This window comes from Podarcis gaigeae (genome assembly GCF_964106915.1).
Source record: "Podarcis gaigeae genome assembly, chromosome: 2".
Lineage (NCBI taxonomy): Eukaryota > Metazoa > Chordata > Lepidosauria > Squamata > Lacertidae > Podarcis > Podarcis gaigeae.
In genome coordinates, this window is record NC_139679.1 from 25,214,099 (window position 1) to 25,228,605 (window position 14,507).

The 14,507-nt window shown below is 39.6% G+C and overlaps 1 protein-coding gene across 5 annotated transcripts in view; it reads left to right on the forward strand.

The window, feature by feature from the left end:
- CEP112 (centrosomal protein 112) overlaps nucleotides 1-14,507 on the forward strand; it is a 219,169-nt gene that overhangs the window by 110,096 nt on the left and 94,566 nt on the right. For all 5 annotated transcript variants that reach the window (XR_014561326.1, XM_083727455.1, XM_083727457.1 and 2 more), the window contains one exon: nucleotides 1,698-1,880. Coding sequence is in view for 4 of the 5 variants with exons in the window: in XM_083727455.1 (XP_083583581.1) it covers nucleotides 1,698-1,880 (183 nt within the window). In the remaining variant the exon portion in view is untranslated. The remainder of the gene's footprint in view (nucleotides 1-1,697; nucleotides 1,881-14,507) is intronic.

The window sequence follows — 14,507 nt, forward strand, 5'->3', positions numbered from 1 at the left end:
ATGGATTGGAGCTTCAGTTTTATTTTAGTTTGACAAATATTTATGAGCCATTTTAGAAGTTTGAAACAGTGTGTCTTGATTCCGGTGCTCATTTTGCATGGAAGCGCATCCTGTTCTGCTCAAAGCAGCTTCCTTCCATATAAGTGGATTCAGGCCTTGATGTGTTAGATAAAAATGTGTGAGTATGTACGCAACGCCAGGCAAAATTAGCCGGTTTTAACTAATGCGTAATTCCAGGTAACTCATTGCTGAATGTATCTTTCTTTTTCAAGATTAGAATTATGATGCTTTGTTTTTATTAAACTGTACAAAAAGATGTACAGCCCAGTGTGTAACACAACCCGATTCCCTTCTGAGGTTGGAAATAAAATATTTAAAAAACCACACATTTCCCCTTAGTCCCTGAATAGGGAGGGGGCGGGAATCTTTTAATTGCAGTGTTACAAATGCACATAACAGCCATTTCCAAGGACACATTTGCAGCTGCCGGTGGCAGAAAATGCGGACTTAAAAAATGAATGCTATCGCTTTAAGATAAGGTGCCTGCGCACTTTTACCCACACAAACAAGATCGATTTTGAGCAGACTCCTACTGTTTGCTTTCTTTTCTGAAGAAGAAGAGGAAGAAGTGGGATTCTCACGCTGACTATAACCAACATATTCTCGATAACGTGCTTTTTTTTCTTCTCCTGAAATCCACCAAAACTGAAGAAAAATCCAAGTGACTGTTCTTAGCAGCTGTGTGGCCTGGAGTTCACTAGGAAAGCTGGCTTCCTGCAGTCCCCTATTCATCACCTGCTTCAAAGGCAGCCTAGCTGGCTATAGTTTGCAGGCCAGGTAGGGTGCCATTGTGCACAGCCTGGGAGGATTAGTATCAAAGCTGCGGCAACCAGGCCCTTGGTCTCGGGCTGCCATTCAGTCTAGCGGGGAGAGGCTAAGACTGGCCAAGGTCATCGTATCCAGTGTGGTGTGGACTGGGAAAGGATCCTTCCTGAGAATAGAATGCTTCTTATGAAATCATGGCGCAAGCTTGCAGCACAGCAGGTTCCCTCCTGAAACACATACATCTGTTTATGTTGGTGTACCGTAGCTGACAGCGGAATAATAGAGCTCTTGTTTAATGTGTCTGTGTGTTTGTGTGCGTATATATATTTCTCTTTAACGAAAATAATATATGTACAGTCGCCTAGATGGGCTGGGCTTTTATTTTGGAGAAATCATAGCAAAATATTTTAACAGATTTACCGATGCTTTTGTGTGCAAGCATGAAGAGCAGAAGAGGCTGATTTAACCATTTTTAATCTGCGTCGCTGCTGGATGTCAACAGCAGGATACTTGGGGAAACGTATACAGAATGCGACAATGGCGTGGGATTTTTTTGGTGGTTTTTTTTTAAAAAATTAAAAACCACACACACACACATTCTGACATCCATACAAGTACATTGCGTTTCAAGATGTGCCGTATTTGTTTAGCTGTCACGCTTAACAAAATTGCTCTGATTGTGTTTTTTATTTTTATTTTTTAAAAAAATAAAGACAAAGGTAATTTGAGGTAAGGATGACGTAATAATAATAATAATAATAATAATAAAGTGAACTTGAAATTGTGGAGGGTGGGAAATTAAGCTGTAAGATGAGTTGTCATGACGACAGGGATGTTCTATTGATGAACTGTACTCTCCATTGTCCAATCAGATAGTAGAGCTGAAGCTGGAGCATGAACAGGAGAAGACGCACCTATTCCAGCAGAATAACACAGAAAAGGATTGCCTGGTCCGAGAACATGAACGGCAAATTGAGAAACTGGAAAAACAGCTTCGGGCTGCCATGACAGAGTACGACAATAAAACCCAAGAATGCAGGAAGCGAGATGTACAGGTAATAATCAATAGCATTTCGAAAGTCATAGGCTTTTAAATAATACTAACAACAACAACAACAGCAATAATAATAATAATAATTTTATGTTTTTCCAGTTTGGTGGTTAATGCACGCTTTTGATCACTTGCAAAACTGGCATATAAACACAAAATTTTCTCCCTTTTTCCTTCTACCGCTCCCTCCCCCTGCAGAAAAAAGGCTTTAACTGCAAAAACCACAGGTAGCCAGATTAAGAATCCCATGGTGTGCAATAACTTGGCCTCTTATTTATAATCTTGTCTCATTTTCTTTCATGATGGACTTAAGGGGGGGAGGTATTTCCTCCCTCCCACTTTATCTACAATAACCCCCTCCCCCCCTTCGGATAAATCTATTTTCAACATATCTCAGTTATTCGTATGGACTTTTTGTTTTAATTTTTCTCCGCAGTCAGCCTGCAAATACCTTGTGCTTAAGTTTCCATTTGATTCCTTAGTGTTTTGGGTTTGGGGTATTTTTTAAAATAATTTTTTGAATATGTTTGACTTGAGTTCACCTGATGAACAGTTGAAACGCTTTGAATTTGGAGTTTTCATTAGGTATGTCACCACACACCCCATGTATATAACCCTATGTGTGAATGTCTAAAAAACTGATATATATTATATGTAATCACACAAATGAGCACACACACACACATACACATACATGAATGCATTCATATATTCACACTTCCCAGTTCTATGGTCACTGTTGGAAGCCATTTGGCAGAATAACCTCCAGCTGTGGTAGCATTTGACTCTTCAAACTTATGGATGAAATGTGGACTGTCAGCATGGAAAATTATCTTTATTAATTGTTCCGTTTGAAACAAATCATTTTAGTTCATTGTGTGGTGTTTGCATTTATCATGCAAGTATATAGGCGTAGTTTATTATCAAGAATATATGTGCTCTGAAAGCCTGAAGTAAAGACAATAACTTGAAAGCATGTATAGTGATGTGATATGTGTATCTATCTATATTTATCTATCTGCATTAGAATAGCTTGGATAATTTTATACAGAAATGGGCTTCTTTGTTTCTGTGGGTTAACTGCCATATAGTTTTCGCGTTTTGTATTTCTTCCCCCATTCTGGGTGGAACATGATGGCCGTGTTGGCGCCGTTCATTGTAAAATCTTAACTATTGCATTGGTCCATATCTAAGCAAAATTAACAGCTTACTTTATTATTTTGCCTCATGAAAGTAATATCTTTTACAAATTGTGAGTATGGGGTGCATCTAGACCATTATACATTTTAATAAATACGTTAATATATTAGAATTATTGGAACCAGTGCTTTTCCTGCTAGTTGGATATTTGCAGGGGATGCAATGCACAAAAAGTTTGACTGTAATCAGTAGGTCTTAAGCATTTAGTCCAAGTTCAGTTGTAATCATTGGGACTTATTTAATTGTGCACTTCAGTTCCATTGACAGAAAATTATCTATGCCGAATGTTGCTGGATTGTACCAGGCAGGGATATGACTTTTGAGTTGTCACTGTTGAAACTGTTTCATCTTTACTAATCAGCTTGTATGTACTGCCTAATGAGTTCAATTCATGGTAGCGGTTGGCAATGATATTTTTAAAAATATTTATTTCATATATACAGTATTATTTTAGTAGCACTCTAAATTATCCCTTGAGCTTGTATGCTTCCTGATGGTTCTGGTATATATTAGAGATTAAGCAATCCCTAATAAGCTTTCAAAATTGGTTGTTTTTCTATTGAAATGATTAAATTCCATGTTTATTATTTTTACTATTATTTCAGCGTAACTATCATGGCAGCTCAATAAGAGGAATGTACTTGTTCACGACTAGGCCACTTGTTTCAAAATGCTATCTGATGACTATTACTTTTATTAGGATTTTTTTTTGGGGGGGGGGGATGAAGGACCAATCCTGTTGGATCAAACTGATAAACGGAAGTGATGTTACTGATAAAATATTCTATTTACACCTGGCTTTTCATACAATTGGTATTTAGTGATGTGTTTTACCGCCATCTGCTAAAGCGATTTAGATAGTGACATTAACAAAGCAATAGCAATGTGTGTCTAGGAAATCAGTATATATGAAATCAGTTATAAGGTGTAAGTTTTACATGAACCACGTTTGTACAGTGTGACTTCACACCCCCATTCCCTCAACAACATAGTGGAAGCCATTTTGTTGAGCTAGCTTCTTCGTATTCTTGTAATCATTATTCGTCAGATAAACATACTTTACTTTTTCTGAAAAACCTGAATGATCCATAGTTTGGTTGTTTGCCGTTACGGCTATGGAGGCATTTTCCATGACTCTTCTGCTGTAACCATAAGTGGATGCATTTTTTTTAACCCTCCATATTCACGGGAAAGTTTCACAAAGTTCTGAAGAGAGGAGCATTTTGAAGAGTCACTAGAAACGTTTACACTCTTGCAATGTACTGCTGAAGTTTTAAATTAACTACTGAAATAAACAAGATATTATAGACATTATTAATATAAGATACATTCAAATTGGTTTGCAACTCAAGAATGTGAAACTTGTATGAATATTTGTTAATATTAGTTAATGTCCCCACAATTATATCAAAATGTTGCATATGTCCAGTTTTAAACAAATAACTCAAACTGAATTTTCTTGATTAGAACGAATATCACTTTTATGTGGCCGATCAACAATTGTTTGTTTTCATTTTCATATACCATTTGAATTTCATTTTCTCATCACTATAAACATATGTCTAACCTTTTATCTCTTGTTGGGTGATAACATTTGGCAACAATAGCTAATCTCATAAGGGGATGGTCACCTCGACATCCCAAGAGCATACCTTTAGGGTTTTTGCATTCTTTGCAGGTCAGTAATTCCATTGAGGTTAAATAGCCTCCTTACTTTGACATTTGGGAGTAAATGTTTTTATTAAACTCTGTTTTAATTCACTATGCTAACACTTGCTTATGTGCATAAATACTATGAACTTTATTTACACACACACACACTGTGTAATTTCTATCCTGCTCTTCCTCCCAAAGGGGCCCAGGGCAGCAAACATTCAAGTTATAAAACAATTAATTTTTTTTAAAAATGCAGTACGGATAGAGACTGAGAATAAATGTGTGCATTATATTTCCATCTTTGGAGTTATTTTAATAACCAATGAAAAGTACTCAAATTGTGACTTCTAAAAACCATAACCTTGCTATTACAAATAGACATCTTTCTAAAAGAAAAGATTGGTGCTCTTTTTTCTTAAAAAAACCGTCATTGCCTTATAACCAATTTTTACCTAGCCGCCAGCAAATGTATCAGTTTCACCATCACACTCTTTCTTGATCCAGTTATCACCTTTTCCCAAGCACATGACACATATTCTTGCCACTTCAAGGAGTGAACTGTTCACATCTGCTTCATAGTTGTATCTTCTTAATCCTTATTCCTTGGCTGTTTGACCTTTGGACAAAGAAGAAAGGAATGAACTTCAGAGAAATCACATTACTTTGTTCTGTTGTAAAATGGGCACCAAAAATGAAACCTTTTCTCCCATTTTCTGTTACAATGTGCTGCCCTGCCATTTTCTTCCACTCATAAATGTTTCAGCAATAAATAGAGCACCAGTAACGTCACAGAGTATTAGTAGTTAAAAAGTTGATATACTGTCCACTTGTCCCGGAACAGTTTCCATCCCATAAGGTGAAAGGATAAATTCCATCTCTCTCTCTCTCTCTCTATATATATATATTCAAGTTTCAAGATGAATGAAAATAATAGCTTTATTAGTTTAGAATACTTTCAAAACTCTGAGAGAACTGAGCTTGATGAAATAGTGTTTATAGCCTTCCTTGCATTCTGTTCTTGTTAGTTTACTCTATTTGCATGTCTTCTTTTCTGTCGCCCTTTTCTTGTTGTATATATATTCCTACTTGGTTTCTCTTAAGCTTCACAGTTCTTTGCTACATTTTCCTTCCTTTTCTTACTCTATCTTTAAAATTCACTTCTGCCACCTGTTTGCTGCTTAATGGGTTCTTAAACAATCAAGGTGGTAGTCCATTTGGGGTGTAGCTTTTGCCCTCTTTTTATCACTATTTATTTGAAAAGCTAGTTTTAATCTTGATCTATGGTAATTTTAGTTTTTATTGAGAAACAACCCCATGAAATCTTGCTACATGTTTCTTGCTTAGAATGCTAGTGGGTGAGGGATATGCCTTTTCCTGAAGTCAAAGACAACAGAGAGACCAACAGAGACATTCATATGAGGCTCCCCTTGGCTTGCAAGCATGCCCCTTGCCCTCTGGTACAGTTGTGGTGAGGAGATGCAAAGCTTTCACTTCTGTTTTTTGTTTTATTTACCCCTTTCTGTTTTTCTGTTGTCTTGTCATGTGAACCATGCAAACTTGAAAATCATAGCTATGGTTTGTGGAAGCAACTTGGCTTTCAACCATAGTTTATGCATCTAACTCGTTTTCAGTAGCCATAGTTAAGATTAACCAGAATTCAAAACTCAGGTGACATGCTAAACTGCAATTAAAGCACATCCTTCCAATTTCCTCCTTGTGACCAGGCCAGAGGAGGAGAAATGGTGCAGCAGAGGCTAGACTCATTTTTTTGTAATGCCAAACAATGGTTTAGCATTACGTCTGAATGTTGCCGCAGAGTTGTAAGTGACTTTGGTTACCACATTGCACATTCTGCTTTAGTTAGTAGACAAGAATTTCAGATATTTATCCATTCGCTGAAGATGCTGTCAGCTTGCATTTGCTGTGATCCTCATTGTTAGAACAAAAAAAATTCCTTCCAGTAGCACCGTAAAGACCAACTAAGTTAGTTCTTGGTATGAGCTTTCGTGTGCATGCACACTTCTTCAGATATTCTTCAGATATTCTTCAGCAGTTTGTTTTTCAGTCTTGGCCACACTGATAAATTAGGATGCAGATTTTATTAGTAAAGCTTTCACTGGCCCTTGCAGCCACCTTCAATTTTTCGCACCCATTTTCTAACCATAGCCTGCAACATGGGACCTTGTTTAATTGTTTTAAAAATGTACATGTTCCTTTTTTCTCTTTGCTCTGTTTCACTCAGGGTATATCTACTCTGCAGAGATCTAGGTCTAAGTCATTTGTTCTCCCTAGAGAATCTGAGACTTGTAGTCAGGGGTGGGTAGAGATCTCCAAGTATTTTTAGCATTCTCATCAAATCACAGCTCCAATAATTGGGGAGGGAGCTGTGATTGTTAAAGTGTTATGGGACCAGTATAAATTTGTAATATAGACACATTCCCACTCTCTTCTTCTTTCTTCCATTGCTGTTTTTCTCTTCATAATCCATGCAACACACACAAGGCTGGTTTGCATGTGATGCTAAATCATAGTTTAGTGTTTCACAGACTAGCCTCAATGAGCTTGAGCAAAACACTCAGCTTCTGCATGTCCTACACCTCCATGTGGCCTGGAGAAGGACTTCTGTCAAGTCTATTTTCACTTTTAAAGAATTTCAGCTTCGCATTAAGTAGAAACCAGGAATCCTAGATTAAAAAGAACTCTGGCTAGTTCGATAAACCGCTTTCATAACTCCTGGCTTAAAACTGGCTTGTGAAATTGAGTAGAGTTTGTCTCATATGTAATGCTAAGCTGAGCTTCTTGAAAGGTGAAACTAAACTCACTGAATCTCCTCCTCTGGGTCAAGTGGGAGGAACAGCCACAGCAAACTATTACTAGGTAACTTAAGATTCAAATATTAAGTGTGGGCATTATGGTAATCCAAAATCTCTGCCTCAGGTCTGGAGAATTATTCGCTTTATAGATCCATTAATTCTTAAGTTGCTTAAAAGATGTTGAAAATACAAAAAATAATTTGTGATTATGATTCTGAGTGGTTGGTTTTCTCAAGTGCTAAAATGTTTTCCTATTTCTCGCTGCACAGTTGATCCCAAAGGACAGGCAACAAAGAATAGGTGAAACAAAATCTCATTAGACCAATTTTTGTATCTGTTGTAATATGCAAACTTTCAAGTTTCATAGTATTCTTAATCAGCCATAATACTTTATTTTATTCCATGTGTTGGAGCTTATTTACCAGTCATCTGTGGGTGTTTTCTCTAGGTTGATCCGAAAGAAGGCCAACATTCTGTTGAATTCTGAAATGCCAAACTTGGGAAAGCCCATTCCCATTGAAGCCCAGTTGTCCAGCTAGCCAAGGGAGCAGACTCTGCTTAGCTTTCCCCTTAACCTTTTCTTTGGATACTGATATTCTGTATTAGCCTTGTTATACAAGTATCTGAGAAGACAGTTCATTTTTACTTTAGTACTTGTTCCCTAGATAGGTGCGTCTAGAGTTTTCCTATAGTGCCCTTTGCACTTTTCCAAGTCTACAGGAAGCCTCTCTTTCCTTGCACCCTCCTGCTTAGCCCCCTCTGGCTCTTGGCAGAAATACAATAGAGTGAAATGGCAACTTCCAATCACAAATCAGGGATAATCTGTGGTGCTACTGTTGAGATCATTGAACCTGCCCACTGGGCAAAATTATTATGGGGACTCTGAATCAGAACCTATTGAACTCCTGGACTCTGTGCTTCAGAAAGCAAGTTTGTGGCCTTAATGATCAGTAGGTTTACATGAGATATAAGATGCCCTCTGACTTCCAAATTAACAGCAGTTAAAACCTTACCATTCTCTGTTTCTCAGATACATTCTTACGGGAAGGCAAGCTTTCAGAACCAGGGATCATTAAAAAGGTGGATATTGGAACCCCATCATTAGTACACACTATACGTTTATATTTAGTACACACTATACGTTTAAAGCACATGACATCTCCCAAGGAATCCTGGGAACTGCAGTTTGTTAAGGGTGATATTTGCTGATGTTTATGTGCTTTTAAATCAGATTCCTGTAGTGTGGGAATTAGCAAACAACAAAAGTGTGTTTTATGAGTCCTTGTGGTTGCTAAGACCTCACTGCCCTTTTTGCATTTGAATATATTCCTCACAAATGTGGATACCTCTCTGGACATTTGGAAGGCTAATATCTATATGTTTAAATTAAGAGGGACTTACTGTATTATCAGTGTGTATTGATGGTTTTTTTTTCTTTAACTCCTCCCTCCCATTTTTTCCTTGTTAATTTTTTTATGGGGTTGGGCAGATCCTTTACAGTTGGTCTAGCCCAGGTCTCAGAGAGGATGAGGCCAAGGCTGTCCCATTCTGTTTCCAGATGGGTTTTTAATGGGAAATGCTTAAAAATCTGCCTGGAAACACACTTTTAAAAAAAGTATTTAGAAGGTCAGTCTGAGGATTGTGTATTGCCTTGATTCTCTCCCCGCTGCCTGCCACCTCATGCTTTGAATACACATACAACAAGTTCCCCTAGGAGCAACAGGATGTAAACAGAGGGCAGCCATATTTTGACTCCCGTAAAGTTCCCCAAGAGCCATAGAATGCCCTCAAGTCTCATCATTCTCAGGGGAACTTGCTGCATGTACATTCAAAGGTGCCCAAGCACTAGCTGCTCAGACTATGGGTGGTGTTCTGTTTTAGAAAATTTAAAAGGATAAATGGGAGGGGGGAATAGGGGAATAGGGGAAGGAGGCAGCACACAATCCTTGAAGGAATAAAGAAATTACAGATTATGGAGCATTGATATGATCCAGGTCCCATGTTCCACCAGGATCAGATCAGGTGAATCTACTGTGGAATCTAAGACAAGCAGATTCCTCTCCCATCTCTATCTGACATAGCTCTTTAAAAGAGTTAAGCATGAAAAACAGGAAAGGAGGAAGTACATTAAGAAGGTGATAGAGGCCCTGGCATTTATCCAATCAGGAATTCACTGCTGGTTTTTGCAAAAAAAGTTCCAACATAGTGCAACAGACATATTAAGAAACAATCCTGGAAGTGGGTAGGAGAGGGTTTAGGTAAAGGAAAAGGAAATAGTTCTTAGACTTCTTTAAACATTAAACCATAGCCACAGTGTCTATAGTCTGCCTCCACAGTTGGAGGAAACCATGCTTCTGAATCCTGGTTGCTGGAAACCAGGGGAGGGGAGAGTGCTCTTGTGTTCAAATCCTGATTGCTGGTTTCCTAAAGGCAACTGTTCAGCCACTGTGAGAACAGGATGCTGGACTAGATTGGCCATTGGCCTGATTGAACAAGCTTTCCTAAGTTCTCACGTTCATGCTTCTGCAGAAAAAAAATGATTATACAGTTCCATTGATACTTAACACAGTTTGTGGTGCATGCATCTTTCTGGATTGTTCTGGCCTCCTGCCTATGCAAACTCCTAAGGTAACAAGTGTGCTGTGGCACCCTGGGGTGCCTTGAATGATGATCAGGGTGCCGCGGGAAACATCGGCCTCTGTCCTTCTTTCCTTCCCTCCCTCTTCTGATGCCCTCTCACGTCTTTGCCTCCCAGAGCTTCCACGGCTTCCATGGCTGTTTGTTGCAGCAGCCTTGGCTACAAGCTCCCCAGGCAAATGGTGCCTCTGGGGCTGGCCAGGGGGTGCTTCCCAGGGCCCTGTGGGGTAGTGTGAGGAGGCACCTCTTTTTGGCACAGGGTGTGCAGCTCAGAGACCCGGGTGGCAGCAGTGGCTGCCCGGAGGACTCCCAAGGAGAGAGGAGAGGAGAGGAGGCTGAGGGAACACTCCACAAGGGAGGGTATTCTAAAAGGGGTGAGGGGCTGCTGGCTCTGTAGGCAAGTGGTGACATAACCGGGCACCTGGGCCCCACAGGGGTGCCGCAGAAAGAATGTGGTTGGTCAAGGATGCTGTGGACCCAAAAAGGTTGAAAACCTCCGTTGTAAGGGAAAGAACTTAGGTTTCCTTTTACAGCAGCCTCTCCATGTCATTTTCTAATACTTGTTGAACAGCAGATTGTTTCAAATAGATTCACCGAAAGTAATATGTTATTTAAAGCTTACTACCCTATTCTGTATAGGTCAATTTATTTAGAACACATGACTGTAATTTTTTGTTTTCAAAATCAAAGTAATTCACTCTTTCAGAAACAGGGAGCGACTGAAAAGCTGTCAGTGTTTTAACATTTTTTGTAGATTTTTTTAAGATGATAAAATAGCCGTTGGTTTCATAGCATGTCTTTAAAGCGGCATGCCTTTCAGATTCCTGAAATTCAGGTAGCAAGTTAGCTTGGGGGTAAGGGGAATACAAGAACACTATAGCTCTTCCTTTGAAGTACTGAGTCATTTTTTTTATCTTTCAACTCGGTTTGGCCCAAATTACAAACACTGTTCATACCACAATTACTTTAAATTTGAGAAGACTTTTTGTGGTACTTAAAAGAAATCAATATGCAAAGGGCGATGGAGAAACTGAACTTATCAAAGACATTGTAAACTTAAATTTATTTGGTTGATATATTTTCATCTGTTCTACACTATCTGGTGGCAATGTATGACCAGGAGTTCACATATTTTGGCTTTCCCTAGTAGGCTGCCATTCTTTGTGCTTGCCACAGGGGTAGAGGTTTCTCATACCACACTAAGCTTTGGACTAGATAGCAGCAGCATGAGTTTCTTATGTTGCTTTTGTCTGTTGTGTTGATCTTTGGAGTAGGTAGCGTCCAGAGAGAACCACTCTCTCCTCTTTCATGCAGGAGAAGAGAGGTATTGGAGCACACTGAGCTTTAGATCAGACAGATCTGCTGTTGCAAAGCTCAGCATAAGTTAGCATGCTTGCCCTTCATTTTCTGTAACTTGTGGGAAGCTTAGGGGAGAACTCTCTTCAGTGTTTGTCATCCTACCTCACCTGAGATCTAGGACCATTGTCTCTAGGAAATGGATTTTTGGAGGTCTGATGGTTAATGTCCAATTGTTTCGTTCTGACGAAAATGGAGGTTAAGCAGGCCAGATGTTTTTGTTTATTTAGTAGAGTGTAGTGTGCTGTGTGATCATTTGGAGGAAGGGTGAATGCTTCCTATCTCATCTCTTTTTAAGCTTGAGGCATTTAGGATGAGAAAAAGAAGGTTATCTATCCTCATGACTTGGACCAATCAATATCTCATAAGCAGAGTTTGTGAGAAGCCAAAAAGATGCTTGTGAATGTTTCTCATTCCCCATGCTACTATAGAGATAAGCAGGAAGAAGATCATATTATCCACTCTGGGTCATCCTAGTCAGGAATTGCCTCATTAACCAAAGCAGGGTAACTAATGTGTAGTAACAGAGTGGTTAACATTTCAAATAGGGAGTTCCGGGAAGCTTGACTTGTAGTTGGACTAGAAAGTGCGCTCCTTATTTGTAACAGACGGCGAGGTACAAAATAGAAATGACTTCTTGGCTGGAAGCCCAAGTGTTAAGCATCCCAATATATGCTTATCATAATTGTGTCTTGAGATCAGATTTTGGTTTGCTAAGATGAATTCCAGTTTCAGCTAAGACATTGTGTTTTATTGTTTGTAGATTGTGAATCACTGGTTTTCTCACTCCATTGTTTTGAATAAAGGTTGTTCTTGGAAGCTTCAGGCAGAAATATATAAAGTGACATCTTCTCACAAGTATTTTGATGCCACCCATTTCTGTGTATTTGGTAGGAAATGAATAACAGGCAGAAGTTAAGTGTAAACAGAATAACAATGGAAATACAGTGGTACCCCGGGTTACATATGCTTCAGGTTACAGACTTCGCTAACCCAGAAATAGTGCTTCAGGTTAAGAACTTTGCTTCAGGATGAGAACAGAAATCGTGCTCCAGCGGCGCAGTGGCAGCAGGAGGCCCCATTAGCTAAAGTGGTGCTTCAGGTTAAGAACAGTTTCAGGTTAAGAACGGACCTCCGGAACGAATTAAGTACTTAACCTGAGGTACCACTATACAGTATGATTGATAATGGTACAATATAAATTTGTGGGCTTTGCATATCACATATAACTGAAAATGTGCTATATTTATAGTGTTCACCTGGTGTTTATTATTTTCCTTTCTTTTTTTCCTTTTTCTTTTGCTTCCGGAAAATTTGCAATTGTTGAAAGACTTCTTTGTCCTTTGTACAGTTACAGGTTTTGACCATTAATCTATTTTAATCAGATATATATGATGCATTTTGTGGAAAGGTCCACTCAGCATCAGCCAACCAAACACAAACTGTCAGTTGGCTGATCCAGATTATGATCTCTTACATTGACATGTTGCTCATTCATCCTTCTTGAGGCTACTCCTCTGTTCAATATTTCTCCCTTCTCTTTGCACTTTGGCAGATGCAGCTTGTGATAAGTTATGAGCTTGGAACAACGTGCAGTGACTGGTGCAAATGTAGGATCCGCATATAGGTGGGCTGAGTGTAACCTTCTTGTCATGATCTGACCACTTCCAGGGAAGTTTGGACTATTGCCTGCAACCTTGCCCTGCAGTGGTGGAGGACCAATTCAGATGGTCTGCCCTTGACACTTGTTAGGTCACACAGTTCTGCCTACCAGATGGTGAATGGCCCTCATAGCATGTTGAGAGCAGTTTGCATGGGACTTCAAGAATAATGTTGCTCAACCCTATAGTGCCTTAGACACAGCAGTTTTTGCAAGCCCATTTGAGGTGTCCAATGCAGCACCTTCCCATATTTTATGGAATTAATTTTGGTTTATGTGCCTTGATGGTGTAGACAGGGTAATAATGTGACCAACTTCTTGCTTTCTTGACCCCTGTCCATCCTGGCTGGTCAAAGCTAGTTTGTGTGGTGGGACTGACTGACTGGGTGGGAGGGTCCAGAGTATGGTGATCATGGCTATATTCAATGGAATGGAGCCTGCAGCCCTTAAGCGGTAATGAAGAAGCCCATTATCAACTCTGTGGTTTACAGTAACTACTGCCAAGCCACCTTCTTGGGCACAGTGGTGCAGGAGAGTGATGGTGGAGCAGTTGCAGGAGTTTCTTGATGATACTATCTGGATTCATTTCAATCCGGGTTCAGGCATGGTTTAGGGACTGAATCAGCTTTGGTCACCCTGATGTGTTGAGAGGGAATGCATCTCTACTCCTGCTTCCTGACCTGTTGGCAGCTTTTGATACACTTGACCATGGTATCTTGGACCAGCTCTGTGGGATGGGACCTGGGGGCAGTGTTTTGCGCTGGTTCTTATTCCTTCCTACATGGCCGTGTCCAGAGAACAGCATTAGGATATTGTGTCTTGGACCCACGGTCCTTGTGCTATGGTGTGCCACAGGGCACAGTCCTGTTAAACAACTATATGAAACCACTGGGGGGGTAGTTATTAGGAGTTTTGGAGCAAAAATAAATATGATACTCTGCTGATACTCAGCTGTTTCTCCATAGGATCTGAGTCAGAAGAGGCTGAGCATGGTCTCAAATCTTGTCTAGATATAATTGTAGAATGATGGTTTGAGCAATGGGAAGACAGAGGCATGGTTCGTGGGTGGTTCCATTGTCCGGAAGATAGGTCAATGCTTGTTTTGGATGGGGCTACTCTTCTTCTGAAATAATAGTTTAGGTATGTTTCTGGATTTATCTTTGTCACTTGACACTAGGAGTCAAGTGGCTAGGAGTGCCTTTTACCTGTTATAGGTAGTGAGCCGACTACGGCCACTCTTAGACAAGGGTACCCTGGCTGCAGTGGTTCATGTATTGGTTAACTTAACGTTTGATTATTCCAATGCACT